This window comes from Rhinatrema bivittatum, chromosome 11 (assembly GCF_901001135.1).
Source record: "Rhinatrema bivittatum chromosome 11, aRhiBiv1.1, whole genome shotgun sequence".
In the NCBI taxonomy this organism is placed as follows: Eukaryota; Metazoa; Chordata; class Amphibia; order Gymnophiona; family Rhinatrematidae; genus Rhinatrema; species Rhinatrema bivittatum.
This window is the reverse complement of record NC_042625.1, coordinates 21,104,534-21,128,180: the sequence shown is the minus strand read 5'-3', so window position 1 is coordinate 21,128,180 and position 23,647 is coordinate 21,104,534. Positions and strand designations below refer to the sequence as shown.

Here is a 23,647-nt window from a genome sequence, read left to right as displayed (position 1 = left end):
CATTAAATGTGAGAGCACTGCCAGTCTCCAGTTTGGAAATTAGTTGAACCAGTTCAAGTTTTACTCAAGTTATTTAAGCAAAGATATATCCACAATGGCTTTTTGAAGAGAATACTGAAGAGCTGAGGTTACTGCAGGGGTATAGCTAGAGTGACATCAGCTTTGAAATCTGGCTCCATCTCCTAGCCGAAGAGCACAATACCCATTGGTCCTGAGTCCATCTGTCTACACTAAGGAAAATGAATTTAGCAGGTACATAATTTCTCCATTTTGTGTTTGAAAATAAAGGACTTGATGTGTAAAGGGTCAGGGCTTTCCAAATCTCTCCTGGGAGATCCACAATGACCATGTATGAATATATTTGCATATACTGAGTCTTCATGGTATGCAAATGTATCTCAGGCATATTCATTGTGAATATCCTGAAAACCCAACTGGCTGTAGGGTCTCCAGGGTTAGGGAGCCCTGCTGTAGTACAAAGCTGATTGTTTCAGGGGCATAACTATTGCATGTGTACCACTGGTGCCTGTAATCTTTTCTATACTTTCTTTCTTTTCCACTCCCTCTAGTACAGGGTTGTCAAACTCAATTTCAGCGAGGGCCACATAAGCCTTATGGTTGTCTTCAAAGGGCGGTTTAGTAATTCTGTGACTGTATAAATGTAGCTATGCCTGTTAGGTGTAGTTCAAATCCCATGGCTCTTCTTTGGGTCCAAACTGACTATAAGCCCTCTTGGGACAGAGAAATGCCTACAGCTCATGAATGTATCTCTAACTGCTCTCTTAGTGCTATTACTGCAAAGGCCTGCACTAAATCCAAAACAAATAAATATAAAACATTTCTGTGCATAGATACTAGCTTATCTATGTGAACACATGTTTTTGATAATGAATCTAAACAAGACTAAGCATAGATCATGCATTACCAATGACAACCTCCATGTTGGTTGATGGAGTGCCACACCACAAGACCTACAACCAGACAGACAGGAAACTGGTATCAGATATCCAGCCAGAAAACAAAATAGGTAAGCTTTTACAAACCTGTTTGTGTTAACTATGTTTAGCCTTATGGTTGCCTTCAATGGGCTATAAGTATAACTTTGCCTGACTGACATAGCTACCTTTTATAGAGTTGCAGAATTACTAACTGCCCTTTGCTGACAACCATAAGGCTCATGTGGCCCTTAGTGAAAATTAGAAAAATATTTTGAAGTCAGGCTGCGTGAAACTTAATTTGAGTCTGTTCAGGGCCCTTTAACCAGTGAAATATTTAGAAGCAGGTTACCCATCCCCTTCAATAGAAGCCTTGGTAAAGAGTAGTGGTTTAAAATTTTACTTTTTCATCTGCAGTTGGAAGGATTGCTACATGAGCAAGAGAAGTAAACCATGGTGCTTCTGTAAGCTTACAGTAAATGTGTTAAGCAGCTGTTATCTACAGTTAATGTTTTATCCAGGGACCGCAACCTATTACACACAGGAATACTAGACAGCTGCAGAACCATTACCCAAAATCCTAAGGGAGAAAACCCCCCCCCCCCCCTTCTTCTATACTGTTGCAAGAACTGCTGCTTGCACAGAGGTATATCTTATGCAATCCATATACCTCTAAATCATGACGACACAGCAGAACATGCATTCTCCATATCTTCTTCATGGACCTAGATAATGCTGCTCATTCTCAAAGGCTGAATACTCCTGCGCTTCCAAGCCAGCTCTAGCTGAATAACTTTTCCTGAAACATAACGGCTACGTAGTACTGTACTTAGTATAAAAGTGAGGTCAAGCTCACAGCCTATGAAGGCACAGGTACTAATTTTACATTAACTCCCTTGTATACAAATAGTTAAATTCTAGCAGGTCACATTTTTATTAAACAATTTTGAGATTACATTCTGAAAACAGTGAATGGTTATCAAAAGAAACACAGTTAAGTCTCTTACTCTGCTTTAAGTGCACGTCAGTGGGGAGCTAATAACGTGACTGTTGTAGCTGAGGTATTCTTATAATCACAACTGCAAGCATCAAAAGTTAATAGGGTATCAGCAACAATTAACACTTAGTAACACAGCTTGCCACCCACGCTGCTTATATCATTTTTGCTTATTATATAGCCAAGGGTATTTTATCATTCCTTGCTCACATTCAGTGTAGCAACAGCACTGCTGTGCTTCACTGAGATAAAGGAAGAGAAGCTGGATCAGTTAAGGCCAGTGAAATTGGTGTGGTACTGCCTCCAATGGCACCCGCCTCTTCTCAATCTTCTCGCCTGTAGGCTTCGTTTTCTTCCTCTGCCACAGGCCCCACTCTGTCCCTTGCCTTTGTCACACTCTCTTCCTGTTCCGTCTTTGTCTTTCTGATCTCCTCCAGTTGTGCTGCTCCTAGCTTAGCCTCAGCTGTCTGAGCAAGCTGCCTTGTCTCGTGTACCTGTGTCTGTACCAGCTGGATATGATGGCGAGCTGTTATGGAGGCTGTGTCTGCTCCTGCCAAACAGTGAAACGGAAGTTAAGCAGCAACTCTCCCTTTTAAGATTTGGAAACAGCATTTAATTTCAAAATCTAAATTTATTTTTCACCAATTTAAAATTTGACTTTAACATAATATATTCCAAACAGCAGAATATTCATTCAATAATAAGTCAATGGTTACACTTTTTTGCTACCGTACCTACCCCAAACCCCCTATTATCGTCAGCAGACTGGACTTTGAGCCTCACTGAATAAGTAATAGACTGTAACTACTTCCATTCTTAAGGTTGCCAACATTTATGGAATTTCTCCAGGGTGTCCTGTCAGATGTAAGATGACCTAAGTAAAAAAGAATATGTAATTTCCTCTCCATCATTCCAATTTGAGAGAAGGGACAGGCCCACTACTGTCGCAACCTGATTAAAAAGAACCTACAGTGATTCAGGCACAGCTGGCAATGGTACATTTTAACAGAAAATATCTACAATCCTTGGCAATATGACAGTTTGACACTACAAAAAAATAATCTCACAATCATATCCCAACCCTTACTAAGCTTAATGCAGTCCCACCATATTTAATATATTGACCTTTATCTCTGTACAACCCCTCCCTCAAGTTGGTGATACTCCAATGCACAATCTTATGCATCTTTTACAGAGTTTAGATACTCATAATATAAAAGCTTGCACCCATTTTCAACCAAGTGAGATATCAAGCTCTTCCTCAAAACATAAATCCCAAGCCGAGTCAGCTGGTTACTCCCCCACGATTCAAAGGGATTTGGTTGAGAAGGCTCTTAATAATTGCAAACATTACTTAGAAATTATTTTTTTTATTCTTTCTCCAACCCTTATTTTCTAATCCTGTCCCCTCATCCACCCCCACCCCCTTTGAAACCAAGTAGAACCTTAATAGACTCCTAAGAATAGAGAATGAGGAAACTCCCCCCATCCATGCTAGAATGAAAACCTGAACTTGCTTAGATTACCTCCTGTTCTGTAACGTTGGTAGGCCTGGCTGAGGTTCAGTCAAAAAGAATTAGTCACAAGAAAAGTACAATGCAATGTTTTTAATAAAAGCTTTCCCATAGGCTAAGGATAAACAGCATAAAATTTAAGAGCAATAACTGGTTTTGTATTATACAATACAGAAAGAATCAGAACCAGCAACCAAGGCTTTTACTCTCAAGTCTCATAATTTGAAGGAGGAAGGATGCTGCTGAATGCCTCCACAGTCTCCTGTACCCATGAGTAGCCCGCTGCTATCTCGCATATTCTTTAGCAAGATTGCTTGAAGGAGCTGTTCGTGCTGTAGCTATCAGGACATGAATCCCGGAAGGTTGTAGTATTGAAAACTGCTTCCGCCATTATCTTAATTCTTGAAGTGATCCCACTTATTGTAGAGGCAAGACTGAAAGGGATCAGCCACATGTACCTAAAATTCTCCTTCCTTAGAAGAGAAGTGATTTCTTTGAGGCTTCTCCGCTTCTGTATGGTTTGAGGTGATGTCCTCTCCTCGTTACTTGCATTACTTTTAGCCTGCAAACGCTGAGAACGAGTAATAATGGCTCTAGGCAGGTTTCCTGTGCGCTCTTTTGAGTCCTACTTTAAGATCTTCCAATTCTGTATCTGGGAAGAGCAGGACCCTACTTATTTGTTGTACCATAGTGTCTGCAAATTCTTCAGAGTTCGGCAGGCCACAAATTCTTAGCTTACAAGGCCTGAGTCTATTTTCCAAATGTTCCATTTTTTCTTGTGAGGCAATCTGTGACGTTTCCCAGTCAGCTGAAGCCATGATATAGAAGTCCCTTGGTCATCTACATAGGTCTCACTCTTATCACCCCTGCTACCAACTTTGTTCACATCTAGACATAATGCTGACAGTCTGCAAAATTTCCATTTTTGCAGTTGAAAATTTTTTTTAGCTTGTTGAACCATATAGAAAATTCACACGAGACAGCCCCTTCATTGTACTCTGTCCCGATTCTACCTATGTCATGTCTCTTTGGGCCTCATTCAGTTGTATCAGCCATTTTGTATGTTTCATCTGCCAAGATGCTGTAAGTCCCATACGAACACTGGCACAAATCATGGATATCAGAATTATCTTCAATGCTTACTAAACACCTCATTCGCCGTTTATATGACCTCAGATGAGTGATTCAAACCCATGATTTGAATTGATGCAGGGGACAGCCACCTTTTAACACCATCAGGATCAGTAACATTACAAAATCTGAACTTTTTGAAGTAGTACAGTACCAGAAGGAACTGGAGTCCTCTGATTACTGCATGAAAGAGACATTCACACTTGCACTACCTTGCATAAGGCTTCCAATTCATGCACTAGACTGGCAGCTTACAAGTGGCTGCTTCTATACAAGACTTGTTTCAGCTGCTGCTTTTGCAAAGCACTTCAGAACCTGCTTAGCAGTTCTGATTAGGGAGAGGGCCCCAACATTACCTATTTTGAGAAGTCAAGATTTAGTCAATTACCTGCTTGGTACGCAACCTCTGCTGCCTGTTCCGAGAGCTTTATAGCACTCACCCAGCTTGATTCAAACTTTAGATATTCCTGATGTTTCTTATTTACCTGCAGATAAAAAAAATGTTGAAAGTAGGCAGATGTATAAACTGAATATTAATCAGCTCATTAACTACATTGTATGATCAGGTGAGGAAATACAAATAAATTAATTTTAAAGGTTTACAGATTCCCCTTGGAATGTTGAAGAATGAAATCTGATGTCTACACTTTTTGCTAGTTGATTTCCTCAACATGATGTGAGTTATATGCTCTGATCTGTCCCAGCAAGTATTGCAGTCCTTCCCTTTTAGCAGGGATTACCTCGTCTAAAGACCTTTCTCTGTCTATTTGTAACTTGAAAAATCAAACTACTTAAAATATGTAACTAAGATAGAAAACCCAAAAACGTACAACTGGGCAGCTCTTGTGAGAGTTTTGGAATTCCAGGAGATGCCAGCTAAAGTGATAGTACTAGACTTGCACACCATGTTATTTTGTTTAAAAGTATTTACTTTTTCTGCACAGCTAAAGGCAGAATAAAAAATACCAGTAAATTGCACTTTAATCTGTATCCTTTTACATCCACGCACGCTGATGTTCTGGCATTCCTGATTCTGTGTACTTAAACACAGATAATGATTTCATGGCTCATGTGTTGATTCTGCTGCTGTGCCCATTAGATTTGAGTGTGTCAGCTGACTGCACCTGAAGAAAATGTTCTTAAACTAGCTACTAGTTTTATACCTCTTCGTGTTTTTTTTTAATCTCCCAGTTACCATACTTTTCATGCTGAAATAAAGTAGAACCCTGCCCCATAGGACTTACCTAAGCAGTGTATAAAAAAGGGAGATGCACATGATAGTTTTAGGTATTACTGAGGGAATATTCGGATCCATCTCTTACCTCAGCTCGAGCTCCAATGATCACCTGCCAAATTGCATCTTCTTCATTAGGATTCATCTTTTCAAGAACAGCAGTGTATCTCTGGTGGAGAGAAATTAATACGTACAATGCCTGCAACAGAACAAACACTGGTAAAGAAACGAAATACTACTCAACAGAATATACTAAGGTGTATTGATTGACATGGGTCAGTATCATCTGCTGAAGATGGCCCTTACTGACTATCGCCCAGTAGCTAATGACCATCTGCCAGGATTGGACTGAGTCAGGGCTGCATACCTGACCCGAATAGTCCTACCACTAACCTTGTCTCCTTAGAGACAATTCTTAGAGTGCAATTCTAAACATAGGACAATTCTTAGAGTGCAATTCTAAACATAGGAAAATTGGTTCTTATCTGCTAGTTTTCATTCCTGTAGTACCACACATCAGTCTAGACTCCTGGGTTTTGCTTCCCTGCCAGCAGATGGAAGTTTCACTGACACTGTACATAAACCAGTGTGCCACCTGCAGCCCCTTAGTATTGACCTCTATCCAAGCCAAGATGTCAGCAACAACCTTAAATTTCTAAGCAAACTCACTCCCCTCCAATAAGCAGGAAGAAGGTGAAGTTGCCCAAAAAAAACAATGGGAAACTTGTTTCCCAAATTTAACATAGGCAATCAGCATTGAAAAAAATCCAGCTCCTCACATTATATACATAGCAACAGTATGAGCAGCGGACTCCCCCCAGTAAATGGGAGAGTCTCTGGTCTGATCTGTGGTACTACAGGAATGAAAATTAGCAGGTAAAACACAAATTTTCCTTTCCCTGTACGTACCCAGATCAGTCCAGACTCCTGGGATGTACCCAAGCTGCCCTCAACTCGGGTGGGACCTAGAGAGTTCCACTCATATAGAGCACTAACTAAAGCACATGGAAGCTGGATCCCCCTCATTCAAGCGATGACGACTAGCAAAAGTGGGCAATGACTTCCCAGTAGCTGCCCAGCAAATTTCATGCAGAGACACCTGAAGTGACTCAGCCCAGGAAGTCACCTGAGAACACATCAAGTGTGCCCCCAAACACCCCCCCCAGCAGCGGGTGCCCTTCAAAAATGTAAGTCAACTTGATCGCTTCCTTCAGTCACCACACAATTATAGCCTTAGACAACTTATTTCTCTTTTTTGGGCCAATCCATAGTACAAAGAGGTAATCCGATCTATGAAAATCATAATGGACCTTTAGATGCCTCAATAATGCATGCCTCAGCTTCCCCTGTGTGAGGAGTAAAGTAATCCAAATCCATAAAAGCTGGAAGCTCCTGTCGCTCCTGATCTTTGATCCAACTCTTGGAACGTCAGGGAGTTATCCCTTTCTTTCCCCAGCGCTGCTTCTTTACCTCCATATGCTGCCTCTAACGGACTCTCCTCCCTAAACGCCTTCCGTAAAAGGGGTGAGTCTAAGCTATGAGTGTCCACAGCGCTCATTGGTGGCGGCGGAGTTGTTGGCATCCCGGGACTGAGACTTGTTTCTCCCGACATAGGGGATACTTGCTCCGTATCCCTCAGTGTAATGGGACACTCCGGGGTTATATTAGTTGTAGGTGAGTAAAAACCGGTTAAAGTGGTTTGTATAGGGCCCGGTCTGACAGGGGTAGAGGCATCCTGTCTGACTCTGCCCTTTCTTTTGGTATGAGGCATAAATAGTTGAACTTTCGCCCTTTTACTCACTGTTCTGTCGTTAACTATCAAGATTGTTGAGGTCAGAGGGGATGCCAACCGACTCCTTAGTCCATAACAGCCTCCCAGCCTTCGCCGGCCTAAGCCGGCACAAGCCGGGCGCACCCCTTTGGAGCGCGCGGCTTAGGGTGCGCCGTCCGCTTGCTCAATTTGTAGCAGCGGACGCCCGCTGACGTCACACCAGCCTCTTTCTGGGTCTCGCTGGTCGGGACCTCCGCGTTGTTCCGGGGCTGCGGCCTCGGTTTCCCGGGCCTTAGGTATGTCGGCAGACTTGAGAGCCCCTCTCTCCTCCAACTCAGGCTCCCTTCTGTTGGTTCTGCGTCAGAACAAGAGCTTTTAAAATCATTAATTAATCCATTAGCTTCTAATGCTAAATTTGATGTTAACAAAAAAGTTTCGTTAGAAATGTTATGGTCATCTATAATGGTTTTACATCAAAATGTAGAAAAAATGAATAGTAATATAAAGGTTACATTATAACAAGGGTGAGTAACTTGGAATTGGAAATGAAGAGAAGGATAACCAAAGTAGAGAAATATAAACAGAGAGAAGGGGCTTGGAGCCAACCTCAGGAGAATAACTCTAGCCTTATAACATGATTATGTGACACTCTGCTAGTTTATGAAGTAATATGAGATGATTGAAGCACAGCTGATTGGATAATATCTTGGGAGAATATAGTCTAGGAGACTGGAAAGGCTCAACCAAACAGCCAAGCCAAGACATGAGACATGCCAAGCATATAGCCACCAGGAACACAGTTTTCAGGGTTAATAAACGCAAGGAAAGATTGTACAGCGGCTGAAAGAAGGGCCCTGCCAAAAATTATAATACCAAATTAAGATTCTACAAGGGAACCGGCCACCATAGAGGTGGCCAGAGGTGCTTCATCCCTTTCAGAAAATGGGCAACGTCAAGATAAGCCAACAGGTGGGTTCCATTCACCTCGTCCCTGAAACAGGAGAGAGCCACTACCTGGACCTTCAAGGAGTTAAGGGTCAAACATTTATTCAAGCCATCCTGCAAAAATTCCAGAATTAGTGGGATTTTGACCTCCCAAAGGGGGGGGGGGGGACGACGACACACATACAGTGTTCCTTGCATTAGGTCTCAAATACTCTCCAGACCCATATATACGCTAGGGATCTAGAGATCTTCCGAGCGTGGAGTAAGGTGGCAATTACACTGCTGCTCAGATGAGCTTCCTGCATCCACCACTGGAGCTGAAAGCATACTCCTATCTAAGTGGAGGCGAACTGAATAGTCTTGAGACTGTGGGTTCCAATGTGACAGTAGTGAGTGTTGAAGTGATCACACGTGTGCCCTCACCGACTTGCCATCAACCCGAGAACTCAGATAGTTCCACACTGGTGGGCGTACCATGCTCATCAACCAATGCACTTGGCACATCAACTTCCTTATCTGCGTGGTCGGAAGGAAGCCTATGCCCTGCTTAGTGTTGAACCAGACCCCCGGATATTCCAAGGACTGGGAGGGCTTGAGACTACTTTTGTCCAGGTTTATGACCCAGCCGAGTTCCTGAAGCAAGGAGGTCACCTTGTTGGTTACCTGGAGACTCCCTTCCACAGTCTTGGCTCAGATTAACCAGTCGTCCAAGTACAGGTGTACCAGGATTCCCTCTTTTCTCAATGCTGCCTCTACGACCACCATAATCTTGGAACATGTTCTGGTGGCAGTGGCTAAGCCAAAGGGCAGTGCCCGGAACTGATAATGGCAACCTAGTACCACAACGCATAGGAAACTGTGTTCTTGATAGATTGTAATATGTAGATAGGCCTTGGATAGGTCCAGGGAGGTTAAGAACTCTCCTGATTGTGGAGCTGAAGGAGGAGGGAGAGCGGAGGATCGCCAGAGCTCTTCAGGCGGTGATAAATTTAAAGATCCTGAACAGCTGGGTGCCGCGTGACATTACTGCCTGACCCGGGGCTTTAAAACCCCGCGAGAAGCGGCGCATAGTCGCCGCCGGCGCGCGCGCAGCTTAGACCGGCTTTGACTGCCTGGAATTTTGGTTTTTTGATATATTGGGCATAAAAGGAAGGCCAAGGCCTACACCTCCTCTCCAGTAACACCAAGGATCGGACCGATGGATGCTCACTTGAACAGGCTCAACTTGCCACATGAGGACTGTAATAGAGACACATTTGAAGCCTCATTAAGTCCTGGCATGGGACCCATTCCTACACAACCCCCAGGGGCAGCAACTCTGGTGAATACCACTGGAAGTGAGACTGTTGATGTAAGTAGAGAGGAGGCACCGTCCAAAGTGGTAGGCTCTAAATCTCTACAACTGGAAGGTGAGATTGGTATTTTATCTCCATCTCAAGTGAGCATTCAGGTAGCTGAAGTGGATGCATCCAAAGTAACAATGGGGGACTTGTGGAGGATGTTATTAAAACTTGATTCTAATGTTTCTCAAATGAACTCTTCCCTCTCTATGATAGTTAATAGTAATAAAGTAACAATTACTGAACAAGGGAAAAAATTATTAGATATAGAAACTAAGGTAAATAATTTAACAACTAATGTTCAAAATATACAAAGTGTTGAGGCTATGCGTGTGTCAGATAATGTGATTTTGCACAATGAAATAGAGAATTTGGAAAATTTACTTCGAATTAAGAATTTACGTTTTGTTAATTTTCCTTACACGAGGTTGTTGTCACCGCAGGAGATGTTTATTAAATATTTAAAATAAATTTTAGCCTATAAAGAAGATGAAATTCCTCCTATTTCAAAAATTTACTATTTTCCTATAAGAATTGGCTGATAAGCCTGGAGGACTGGATGATTTACAATCCCCAGGCATATCAACATTTTTGGAGGACTCTTTAGATTTAATAAATAAAAGAACAACTTTGTTTGTTTCCTTTGTGAAAGTGAGGGATAAAGAGTGTATATTTGAAAAAGCCTTAAAAAACCATGACATGTTATTTTGTGGACAAAAGGTATACATTTTCCCTGATGTATCTAAAGCTACGCAAGGTCGTAGAAAACAGTTTCTTATGTTGAAGGCTAAAACACTGGAATTAGGGGAGACTTTTTATTTAAAGTTCTCCTGCCGATGTTTTGTCAATTATCAAGGGAATAAGTTGTGTCAATTATCAAGGGAATAAGTTTATCTTTACCTTACCTTCTCATATGGAGAATTTAAGGGATAAAGAATCAGAAAAGTTAAATCAGGCATTAATAACAGAAATGGGTTAGAAATATAAATAGAAATATGATTCTCTTCTCTTCTGTATTTTTTTCTTCTTCGATGATTTTTTGATTAAGGTGGCTCCCTTTATTGGATAAATTGTGCCAAATTTGATTATTATTATGTTTTAATTTACCTGAATTCATTATGATGTGCACAATTCATTTACCTTATATTAAGTTTGGAAAATGATATCACTTGATGTGTGATTTTGAAAATCAATAAAGTATAAATTATAAAAAAAAAAAAAAGAACTCTCCTGATTGTACGGCCATTATCACGGAGCATAGGGTTTCCATGTGGAAATGATTCACTCATAGATGTTGATTGACGCTCTTGAGGATGGGACGAAAGGAACCTTCCTTCTTGGATACGATGAAATAACGCCCCGTCTTTTCCTGGAGCATAAGTATTGGGATTATAGCCCTTGTCCTGAGAAGCCTTAAAAGAGTAGTCTCCTCTGCCTGCTTCTTGTGCTGGGAGTGGCAAGGAGACATCATGAATATGTACCGAGGAGTGCTGCAGAATTCCAGCACGTATCCTTCTCGTATGACCTCCAGTACCCATTTGTCCAAAGTGATCTCGACCCACCGCTGGTAGGGGGCCAAATGTCCCTCTTCTATCTCCTCGTTCTGAGGGTTGGTCAGCAAAACTTCACTGGGGAGACAAACCTGAACCTGCCCCTCTCTTGGGCTCTCGACTCCGAAAGGACTGAGACCTCCCAAAGGACCAAGTCCTCTGAAATGTCAAGTTTGAGCGCCCAAAGTGTTGGGAGCCCCTGGATCAACCCCTCATGGGCGAGGGGCGCTGTAACTGCTTTTTCTTATTTTCTGGTAGCCAGGGCAATGGAGACTCACCCCATTTACTGGCTAGCTTTTACAATTTGCTTCTGAAGAGGAGAGATCCCTTAAAGGGCATCTTTGTGAGGTTTGCCTTAGAGGTTGCGTCAGATGACCAATTTCGGAGCCATAGCTGTCTTCTGCCCACTACCACTGAGGCAACTCCTCTGGCCGAGTTATAGTCTAGGTCAGAGCCTGCATCAGCTAAAAAGGAGGTGGCAGGTTCCATAACCTCTCTGGAATTCGCCCCCGAATCATCCACCTCTCGAGAGAGAAGCAGGCACAAATGAGCTAACAGGGCACAACAAGAAGCAATCTATAAAGTCATTGCTATTGCGTCAAAGGCCTGTTTAAAGATGGATTCCATCTGCCTATCATGTGCATCCTTCAAGGCCTCTCCTCCCTCCACTGGGATAGTGGTTGCTTCGAGATGGCGCAGACCAGTGCATTCACTTTAGGAAAACGCAGACGTTCTCTCGCTTCTAATGTTCGTCCACCTTTTAAACTTCCTTCAGGGACATCCCATTCCAGGTCAATCAACTCTTGAATGAATTCCAGCACTGGAAAAATTTCCGTAGGGAAATCAGAATGGGATTTTTTTTTGGTTCCTTCAGAGTCCGCCCCAGGAAATCTCAGCATGTTCAGGGTCTGGGAAACCAGGGTCAGTAATTCACGCCTATGAAAAAAAACCTAACATGGGCCAATATCATTCTAAACCAGGTAGGATTTTCCCATATTCCAAGGAATCTGGATCCCCTTCATCCATGCTGTACGGGTCCCTGTCAGGGATACCCTTGGTGAGGCAAGGCATGTCTCAAGGTCTACCGATAGGGCTGAGAGGGAGGCCTTACTGGCTGGAGTTCTGTCTGGACCGGGGGGGCAAGGGACACAGACTGCCTGTACGAAGGCTTGAAGGCCCTGGAAAAATTCCACCCAAGAGAAGGCAACCAGGTCCATGCCTAACCCAGGAAGTACTGGGGTAGGTGCCACTGGATTTCCCTCTCCCAGGGAAGACCCAGTCTCAGGATTACTCAGATATGGGGTGCTTCCGGTTAAGGCTGATTGGGAGGAGCCAGGCTTAGTAAAGTCAGGGGATGCCAACTCGCTCTGGTCCTCCTCTCAATGCTGACATAAGTAAGAATACAGGTCAGACTGTACAGCCCTAATATGACAAGCAGCACTGAGAGAATGGCGCTGTTTCTTTGCTGCCAGAGCCACTAGGGACTGTAGCTGCGTGTTCAGCCAGCTCACACTTTAAAATTTTGTGCACAGATTTTGAGCACCTACACGGGTCAGGGTGAGGCACACGTACAGCCCATGCACTCTGCTTTACCAAAACTCTGCGCCTAGAGAGTTGTGTGCGGAGTTATGTGCACAGTGCCAGCACGCACCATGCGTATTGACACTCTATGGTGGGCAATACAAGACGTACAACATGTGCAAGATGGCACCACCGCGGCCTACCATGTGTAGTGCCTACTGAACCTACAGCAGGGCCTAGCCCACCGGGGGGCCGCTCAGAAGTCCACTTCCCCTTACCCCAATGGGATCGGGAACGATGTTGGTACAGCATGCCAAGCAAGGAGAAAGCCTTACCGAAACCCCTCCTGAATCAGGAGGAATCTTTTTTTTTTTAATACTTACTTGGGCTCAGCGCTTACCGGCTGAGTACAGAGACAGTCTCAGACTGCGGGGGGAGAGGGCTTTGGCGGTCACCGCTGCGCTCGGCTTCCTGCACCCGCTGCCTTTCAGCTGCTTCAGCAGCAAAGTCCATACCGGGAACCGGCTACTAGACCAAGGCGCACCTGAGGGATCTCGGAAATCACCTCAGGAATTCTCAACTGGGGGGAGGGACACTTAGGTATCACAGCAGGAGAGCGGGGCTCAGTCTTTTTCTCCAATTTAAAAGTAGAATTTCTTCTTTTAAAGCAGTGTTCTCAACCAGTGTGTCACTAGTGTGTCACCAAGGGGTGGAAGGTGTGTCACCAAAAATTTGACATAGCAAGCCTGTGCTTTCTGTAACAGCCACATGTGCTAGCTGCTTGAGGAGAGTGCAGTGTAAGGAGCTGGTGCTTAAAAGTTCTCATCACCACTCCCTGATGCTGCTTTTCCTCAACCTTGGCCATCGCTGCCACCACCAATCCAAGCCAGAAATGTTGCAGGCATGCTATACTAGAACTAAAATAGCACCCCCTCTTGTTAGTTCCAGGACCAGTTGATCTATGTAGCAGTTATTGCATCTAAAAACTTTACCTCCCTTAGCATGTCCTGATGAGACAGTTACCCAATCAATACTGGGAAAATGAAGTCTCCCATTATTATGGCCAGTATGGTGTTTTATTTTGATTTATCAAGAATGAAAAAGTAAATACCTGTCTCAGTTTTATCAACTCAGAAAGACAGGATAAAAAGGTGTTATGACGAGCACCACATTTCAATCAGGACTTTTATCCTGCTTGACTTTGTTTTACCTGTAACAATTCAATTCAATCTGCCCTGTTATGTTTCTAGAATTTGTACCCTGGCATAAGTTTTCCATTGGTTATCCCCCTTGTACTAGGTCTGTGAGATGTCTATTATGTCCTATATCTTCATTAAGTACCATTCATTCTAACTCTCCAACCTTGCCTTTTTTTTTTTTTTAATTTAGACTTCTGGCATTTGTATACAGTCAATGTAGAGATTTTTATGTACAGCCTGCTTATTAGAAATACATACAGATAATTTGGAATCCTTCATCTTTGTTAGCTCTTTAATTCCACCTGGGCTACTTCAGTTTTTATCACTTCCCTGTTATGCCGGTATTCTTAGAAGATAGCTCTCTCTGAATCATGCGCTTAAGCAACTGTCAGCTTTCCCCATGATTTAGTTTAAAAGCTTCTATTTATTTATTTTTTTTTAATATTAGTGACAGCAGCTGAGTTCTACCATGGTTAAGGTAGAGCCTATCCCATTGAAACAGGCCCCCTCTGAAGGTTCTGGATTTCAGTTTCATTCCAGAACCTCCCTCTTGCTCCTTCCTATAGTGTTCATACCCACATGTACCACCTGGCGCTCTCTAAAACACTAGCTGAAGCATGATCTGCTACCTTCAGACACTTCACACCAGGCAGGCAAGTTATCAAGCAATCCTCACACTAAACAACTATCCAGCTATCTACATGCCTAATGATTAAATCACCATTACAATGTAGCAGTATGAGCCAGAATTCTCAAAATATAGACTTGTCTCCATCTGGATTTTATTCCTGGGTCTTCTTTCATGTCATATCAGCTTCTCATGAGAAGCAGCACAATTACAACTTGACTTATGCAGACTTTAAATATTTAGATTAGATTAAAGTACATCAGAAAGAAAAAGGGAAATCTTGATTTTGCTTAGCCATTTAAAAAACCAACTGCTGTCTACAAATTCTTATGATAGAAGTAAACTCTTACCTTTGTATATTCTGTTAAAGCATCAATTAGTACATAAGTAGTTTGTGAAAGGTAGGCATAGGTGCTGTCTGTTACCAAACCCACTGCCCTTCTTATTAAGGATTCATTTGAAAGAGAAAGTTCTGATTTCTGCAAGACACAGATTACCGGTATATATAATTTCAGTCTCAAGAAAGACTAGAAAGAATTTTTAATGACAGTGCATCTTGTCTAGGGTAACCCACTTGATTTAAAAGCTTTTTGTAACTATCTTTTGTGACTATTTATTTTATTTAAAATTCTTCTATATCACCTCCGTAGCCATAAGACTTATGAGAATCATTGTACACCATTTTGATAACACAAAACATAGTCACACAAACAGCATAAAATCATCCTTCACATAAAATTTCCCCCCCTCCTATCCTATAGTATTTATGTAGTTTGGCATTTACATAATTCTATACACTAGGAAGCTTTATAACAAATTATATACGGTTAAAACAAAGTTTGTCACATGGAACTTACAATCCAAGTGGGAACTTGAGACAACAGAAAGAGGACACCTGCCCACTGTTGTCCTGTTCCCAGAACATTTACAATTAGTTGCCCATATATTTCATATTTTGGATTTTTAGCTCAGTTTTCCAATTAATGCTCAGTGTGTCTTACAGCATTATTAGTTATGCAGCTATAATCATCCCCTACCCTAAGGAGCTTACAATCTAAGTAGGTACCTGAGGAAATGAGAGACAGCAGTGACTTGTCAAAGGTCACAAGGGACATCAGGAGAGAAAGTGAAATTTGAATCCAGGCTCTCAGCCCACTGTGTAATGCCTAGCTTACACTATCTTACTGTAATTCTTTAGCATCTATGTACATTACCTCTGCAATAGGAACTGCACACAGAGTTGCTCCAAAACCCAGTGCCACTCTGCTCCATGGTCTTTTTAATCCTGAGATACACTGCCTTCTCCCTTCGGACCAAGCTGGAAAACCCTGTCTATATACACACAGAGTAAAAAAGCAGATTATAACTAGTAAAAAGTTATTTATTAATAAGTTGCAGTTGCATTCGGGATTGCCACCTCAACCAGGAAAAAGCAAAGATGATCAGGCCCTAATTTTGCCTCAGTGCGTGAATGCATGCATGCGTGCAGTTCCGATTTCCTTAAGAAAAGTAGGTCTACATTTCTACGCATGCAATAGGGCAAAACCAGCACTGATGCGGTGGCAGTCGTAAGGTGGAACAACATTTGAAGCCTCTGGTAGAAGATTCTCCAGCAGCGCTATAAGGCCAGGACGACTATAATAGAGAAAAACCATATGTAATGTCATAAGATATGGACTACTGGCTCAGACCAAGGGTCCATCAAGGCCAGAATCCTATCTCCAACAGCAGCCAATCCAAATCACAAGTACCTGGCAAGTTATAACACAGTGACCTCAAACTACATGCAAAACTCAAGGAGCTGCTACCACCATTTCCCTTAATAAAGCTCGCGCTCTCTCTCTCTCTCCCCCAGGGCCAAATATTAATCTATCTGACAAAAACCACCAGCGCCACTTGAGAGGCCTGAGACCCGAATCGCTGGACTCCAGCTGGCACCACTGCTTCCTGTTCCCTCATACCATTCAAAGAAACGCTGACCTGCTACCGCCCTACCTGAGGAGAGCGGAGAACCTGCAAATCAGCCGACCCCGGAGAGCCGCCATCTTCTTTCCGCCTACCGGAAATGACGCGAGGGCACTTGAAGGCGAGGTGATAGGTCGCGTGATGACGTCGCGCCACGCGTGTTGCGCGGGGCGAGCGTGCTCGTCTGGATTTCACTTAACAGCAGTTGACAAGATGCGTATTCCAGCGGTGCTGGAAGAGCTGCCCTGGCTTCCCGCGCCCCACAAAATCCAGGACAAGACCCTGGTTTCGTTAGAGAATGACAAGCTCAGAGGCTCCTTCCCTGGACGAACTCGGTGCAGCGCGTTCACCCACCCCGCGCCTCCGGGTCTCTCAGCGCAGCTCAAAGAGACTTGCTTGGCATTCCATAGGCTTTGTGAGAAAAGGGGCGAAATCATTCTATATTGCAGCGCCCGCTACCAGAATCGGTGCAATGAGGTACTTGCGTTAGGACGTCAAGTTCTTTGAGCAGAATGAGCTATCATTTCATTGTTTTACATACTGTTCCGCTTTATCTTATTTTAATGTCTTGATTTCTCTTTTATTTATTTTAGTGCCTTAGACGTAGATTTTACGTGCGTCAAATCAGGGAGATACGCGTGTCTTTTGGGCCGGCGCGCATATTTTAAGAAGTGTCTATGGATGCACATGTCTCCCGGTACGAGCACAAAAGAAAAATTCCAAAAACAGGGTGGGGTGTGATCTGGGCAGGGTACATGGGCATTCCGGGAATTTAAATGGAAACCAGTGCATAAGTATTTACGCGGACAAGCGCACGCCGGGGTCCCCTACTGCATAACTACTTCTGCTATAGATGGCGTGTAAGTTGTGTAACAACAAAAACTAGGCTAGTCAGCGGGGTTTTAAAGGTTGGAGCAGATAGGGTAAAAAAGAGGTTAATTAGCTGGGGGGGGGTAGGAAGTCCGATCCTGTATCAGGGCAAAGTGGGAATGAACTGGTTTAACTGGTAATTGCATTGGTGCAGGTGTATATTAAAATCCCCCCACTTATGCGGTAGAAACGGCACATGCGCGCATCCATATAAAACGGCGCGCACATTTTGCAGCCAATTTTATAAGATGCATGCACATACGCACGCACGTTATAAAATGGCTGTGGGCACAAGCCAACATACGCACGTTCATGTACGCTTATGCTGCTGTTTTAAAGTTACTGACCCTATTTTGTTTTATGTTTTAATGTTATAATTTTGTATGTTTCAATTTGTAATCTGCCTAGAGCTGTAGTAATTAGCAGACTATAAGCACCTTAAATAAATAAGTAATCTACCTTATAAATGGGCTTTGACCAACGGCCCGCAAATGCGCGGGTGAGAGAGCAGCTCTGCCGTGCATGCGCGGGTGAGAGAGCACGTTGGTCACAGTGGAGCAACATGGTGCTGGAGCCGTGTGAGGGCTGCCTTGGAAGCGGCGGGGAGGAGCAGCAGTGGCGGTATTCAAACGTCGGGCAGGCCAGCAACGAGCCCGGTGGTCAGGCGCGCACGCGAGAGAGACCTCCGGAGACCATCCATGGAGCTGTGGCGGCGGTATCTAAGCGTCGGGCGGGCCAGCAACGAGCCCGGTGGTGAGGCACGCATTCTGGATAAGAAAAGAAGAGGGAGTGGAGGAGGGCTGAGGGAGAGGGAAGGGGTTGTGGAGGAGGTGGGAGGGGAAGGAAGAGGATGTGAGTAAGTGGGAAGGGTAAAGTTGTGGAGTAGAGAAAAAGAGGGACTGGAGGAGGACTGAGGGAGAGGGGAGAAGGAAGGAAAGGGAAGGTGAGAGGGGATGGAAGGAAAAGGTAAGAGGATATGAGTGAGTAAGTGGGAAGGGTAAGATGTTCTGGAGAAGAGAAAAAGAGAGAGTGGAGGAGGGCTGAGAAAGAGGGAAGGGGTTGTAGATGAGGTGAGAGGGGAAGGAAAGGGAAGATGAGGGGATGGAAGGAAAAGGGAAGTTGTGGAGAACAGAGCGGCTCTAACCATGCCGGTCTGACCGATGGAATCTCGCCCGTTTTAACGGGCTTAACGGCTTGTAAATAAATAAATGAGCAAAGACATGATTTACCAACACAAAAGTGCACACACTTAAAATTCAGAGAATAGATTCATGGTTACAACTTTAGAAAGCAGATAATCTTGGGAAATTGTTTCTCTATATTCTGAGAATAACAAGTCCATTCTTCATCCCCTCCAAGAGTTCTTGGCACTCTGGAGACGCAGGGGAACTGTAGGAATCCAGGATGGTTTATTTACTTAAGTAGTTCATTATAGCACAACATAATTTAATGATTTTTTTTCTTTGGTATTATAATGTGGCTCACTTAAAAAATACAGAAGAAACAGATTAAACTAAGAAGTAAAATGGTGGTGACCTGTGCATCAGGTATTTCTTTTCTGAAGAATTGCACCTGAAGATAGGACCTAGGTGGTATCAAAAGGTATTTATTTAATTCTCATGTTACTCCAATGAAATGCAGAAAAAAAACAAAACAAATAGACATATACCAGCAGAGAGGGTGGAAACCAGTACTTTGACAGAATTTGAGCATGTTTGGGACAAATATAGTCTGTAGAGAGCAATGATAGGAACAAGTTTGGAGGGTTGTAGTATTGCAAAAAACCCACCCTTCACTCCCTTCAACACAAAATGGGAGAGGTGATTCAGAGAAAAGAATTAAGACCTATGTTACTGTTATGTAGACCATGGGTTAGTGGAGTTGAAACTAGCAGACTACAATTCCCCAGAAACCAACCAGCCAATGCTGCCAGGTGGATGGTGGTTAGGTACCATCCCCAAGGCGATAAGGAGACAAAAAGGCGCTGATAAAGGAAGCACAACCTAATGGCACCACAAGTTATGGGGAGCTGAACTCCCCAGAAACCACGCAGATTGGTTGCTGGTATCAGGTACTGTCCAGCAAGGCAGTTAAGACTTAGGTGACTTGGATGTTCAGACAAGAGACTTGCTAGTTTTGGTAGCTGTAGATTCTATTGCAAAGCTTGGTGGTAAAGCATGAAGTTGGAGGTGGAAGGGAGAGGCTGGGTGTTGGATTAAATGGGGGAACATGTATGCTTATTTACCCGGGATGGGACAACAAAACCTGACTTGCATAAAGCAGTTGGGATATATTCTTAATGGTGTGGACCAGAGGAACTGTGCAGACTGGATAAGTTAATTGGTCTTTTGCTATGTTACTATGAAATTCATCTGAGTGAAGTCAAAAGTACATAAGAACATACGATATGCCATACTGGGTCAGACCAAGGGTCCATCAAGCCCAGTATCCTGTTTCCAACAGTGGCCAATCCAAATCACAAGTACCTGGCAAGTACCCAATCACAAGCTATTATTGCTTATTAATTACCATCATATCAGTTTATGGATTTATCCTCTAGGAACTTATCCAAACCTTTTTTTAAACCCAGTTACACTAACTGCTGTAATCACATCCCCTGGCAATGAATTCCAGAGTTTAACTATGCGCTGAGTGAAAAATAATTTTCTTCAATTTGTTTTAAATGAGCTACTTGCTAACTTCATGGAGTGGCCCCTGGTCCTTCTATTATCTGAGAGTAAATAACTGATTTACATTAACTTGTTCAAGTCCTTTCATGATTTTGTAAACCTCTATCATATCCCCCCTCAGTCATGTCTGCTCCAAATTGAACAGCCCTAACTTTAGCCTTTCCTCATAGGGCAACTGTTCCATGCCCCTTATCATTTTGGTCGCCCTTCTCTGCACTTTCTCCAGTGCAGCTATATCCTTTTTGAGATGCGGAGACCAGAACTGTGCACAGTATTCAAGGTGCAGACTCACCATGGAGCGATACAGAGCCATTATGACATCCTCCATTTTATTTTCCATTCCCAACATTCTGTTTGCTTTTTTGATCGCCACAGCACACTGGGCCGACTATTTCAATGTATTATCCACTATGACGCCTAGATCTCTTTTCTTGGGTGGTAGCACCTAATATAGAACCTAACATTGTGTAACTTCAGCAAGGGTTATTTTTCCCTATATGCAACACCTTGCACTTGTCCACATTAAATTTCATCTGCCATTTGGATGCCCAATTTTCCAGTCTCACAAGATCCTCACAAGGAAGAGTTCATTAACAGTTAAGAACATACAAAACTGTCATACTGGGTCAGATCGAGGGTCCATCAAGCTCAACCTCCTGTTTCCAATTATGGCCAATCCAACATAATAAGTACCTGGCAAGTACGCAAACATTAAATAGCTCCCATGCTACTAATGCCATTAATAGCAGTGGCTATTCCCTAAGAATTTGGAGCTGGTTTTCTGCCTAGTCAGCCCCCTCTCCCACAGGTTGAGCCCTTGGGTTCTGGGGGCCAGTAGGTCTCTGTGGTGGCAGTACATAATAGTGGTGAGTCCACCCAGGCAAAGCTTGGACAAGGCAGGCTGGAGACAAGGCTTGCAGACAGGCAAGGCAGGCATGTTTGGCAGGCCAGCCTGAAAATTAAGCAAGACCTGGAACTAGACAAACAAGAGTGAAGACATGGCACATTGACTATACCATCAGATCTGATGCAGGTGTGCCATGGAAAAATCCACCAATGTCGGATGCTCAGATGCTGGCCAGCACCTGGGCTCTGCTCTCAGAACATTGCAACCAGAGGACACACCAGTGGTGGCTCAAATTTGTAGGAAGCTCCTTTCTGAGAACATATGTAATCATGCATGCCTTCTTCCTAGCTACAAACATGGCACTCAGGAGTGTGGTAATTAATGGGGCAGCATGCAGAGCATGGATAGTTTGGACCTCACGTTGGGGGGTGTGCGCCTGACTGACACACAGTGGGGACTCGCGTACGTCCCGGGGTTCTCGGAAGGGGGCGTGTCGGGGGCGTGTCGGGGGAGCGGGCCCGGTCGACGCGGCGTTTCGGGGGCGTGTCGGCCCGCGTTTTTGGGGGCGGGTACGGGGCGTGGCTATGGCCCGGGGGCGTGGCCGTGCCCTCCGTACCCGCCCCCAGGTCGCGGCCCGGCGCGCAGCAGGCCCGCTGGCGCGCGGGGATTTACGTCTCCCTCCGGGAGGCGTAAATCCCCCGACAACGGTAAGGGGGGGGTGTAGACAGAGGGCCGGGTGGGTGGGTTAGGTAGGGGAAGGGAGGGTAAGGTGAGGGGAGGGCAAAGGAATGTTCCCTCCGAGGGCCGCTCCGATTTCGGAGGCGGCCTTGGAGGGAACGGGGGGAAGGCAGCGCGGCTCGGCGCGCGCAGGGCTATACAAAATCGATAGCCTTGCGCGCGCCGATCCAGGATTTTAGTGGATACGCGCGGCTCCGCGCGTATCTACTAAAATCCAGCGTACTTTTGCTTGAGTCTGATGCGCAAGCAAAAGTAGGCTGTTCGCGCGCCTCTTAAAATCATCTTCCCCTCTTCCTTGTCTTTCATCCAGCCTCTGTCCTATCCCCAGGCTGAGTGAGATGGGGAGAGCGTGCAAAGAACACCAGACATGACTCACACTGAGTGATGGGAGAAGTAGCAGTGAAGGAGCTCTAGCGGCCACATGTAGCACCCAAGGTAGCCAGCTGCCCACTTCACACCAAGTTCTCCCTTATTCTGCACTTGTATATGGAGAGAACTGATCCATTGTGATGGCTTCATGTGTTTCTGCTTCTTCGCCCTATGTTTTAAAATTTGGAAAAAAGATTGGTTGGATCTTTTAGTGCTTCCCTAGCTCTTATTTTGGCCACTTGATTCCTCTTCATGTCTATTCTGTGCGTTAGCATGCCACACAACATTTTTGTTCATGTAGATGTGCTTTGGGTTTGAAAAGGTTAGGAAACATTGAACTATAGTATGGGTTATTTTTCCCTATGTGCATCACCTTGCACTTATCCACATTAAATTTCAAATGCTGTTTGGAAGCCCAATTTTCCAGTCTTGCAAGGTCCTCCTGTAATTTATAACAATTCACATGTGATTTATTTTCCTTGAATAATTTTGTATCATCTGCAAATTTGATTTCCTCACTTGTCGTATTCCTTTCCAGATAATTTGTAAATATATTAAAAAGCACCAGTCCAAGCACAGATCCCTGATGCACTCCACTGTTTACTTTTTCATACTAAAAAAACTGACCATTTAATCCTACTCTCTGTTTCCTGTCTTTTAACCAGTTTGCAATCCACGAAAGGACATCGCCGCCTATCCCATGACTTTTTAGTTTTCTTAGAAGTCTCTCATGGAGGGACTTTGTCAAATACCTTCTGAAAATCCAAATATACTACTTATACTGGTTCACCTTTATTCATGTTTATTAACCCCTTCAAAAATTATAGCAGATTTGTGAGGCAAGACTTCCCTTGAGTAAATCCATGCTGGCTATGTCCATCAATTGGTTCTGTGATTTTGTTCTTTATAGCAGTTTCCACTATTTTTCTCAGAACCGAAGTCAGGCTCACCGGTCTATAGTTTCCTGAATCACCCGTGGAGCCCTTATTAAATATCGGTGTTACATTGGGCACCCTCCAGGTACAATGGATGACTTTAATGATAGGTTACAAATGTTTACTAATAGGTCTTTCATGTTTTAGTTCTTTCAGAACCCTGGGATGTATACCAGCCAGTTCAGGTGATTTGCTACTCTTCAGGTTTGTCAATATGGCCTACAAAATCTGCCAGGGTCACCGTGATTTGGTTCAGTTCATCCAAATCATCACCCTTGAAAACCGTCTCCAGAATGGGTATCTCCCCAACATCCTCAATAGTAAACACAGAAGTAAAGAATTGATTTAGTCTTTCCACAATGGCTTTATCTTCTCTAAGTACCAACTCCCTCACAGGCTTCCTGCTTTGGACATATTTTTTAAAGTTTTTATTAGTAGCTTTTGTCTCTACAGCCAACTTCATTTCAA

At 43.8% G+C, this 23,647-nt stretch overlaps 1 protein-coding gene across 3 annotated transcripts; it reads right to left on the bottom strand.

Moving 5' to 3' along the window:
• Window positions 1–824: 824 nt before the first annotated feature.
• LOC115100997 (diablo homolog, mitochondrial-like) lies at window positions 825–16,885 on the bottom strand. Of its 3 annotated transcripts, none has more exons than XM_029620148.1 (6): window positions 16,761–16,885; window positions 15,980–16,097; window positions 15,116–15,244; window positions 5,900–6,010; window positions 4,966–5,062; window positions 825–2,482 (listed from the first exon to the last, which is right to left on the bottom strand). In XM_029620148.1, exons 1-6 carry the CDS (start codon window positions 16,808–16,810, stop codon window positions 2,256–2,258), a joined length of 732 nt encoding a protein of 243 aa, XP_029476008.1. In that variant the 5' UTR covers window positions 16,811–16,885; the 3' UTR covers window positions 825–2,255. The 3 variants fall into 3 exon arrangements, with proteins under 3 accessions (XP_029476008.1, XP_029476009.1, XP_029476010.1); XM_029620149.1 differs by having other exon boundaries at window positions 5,900–5,980; XM_029620150.1 differs by lacking the exon at window positions 825–2,482 and adding an exon at window positions 2,505–2,806.
• Between the last annotated feature and the right edge of the window lie 6,762 nt (window positions 16,886–23,647).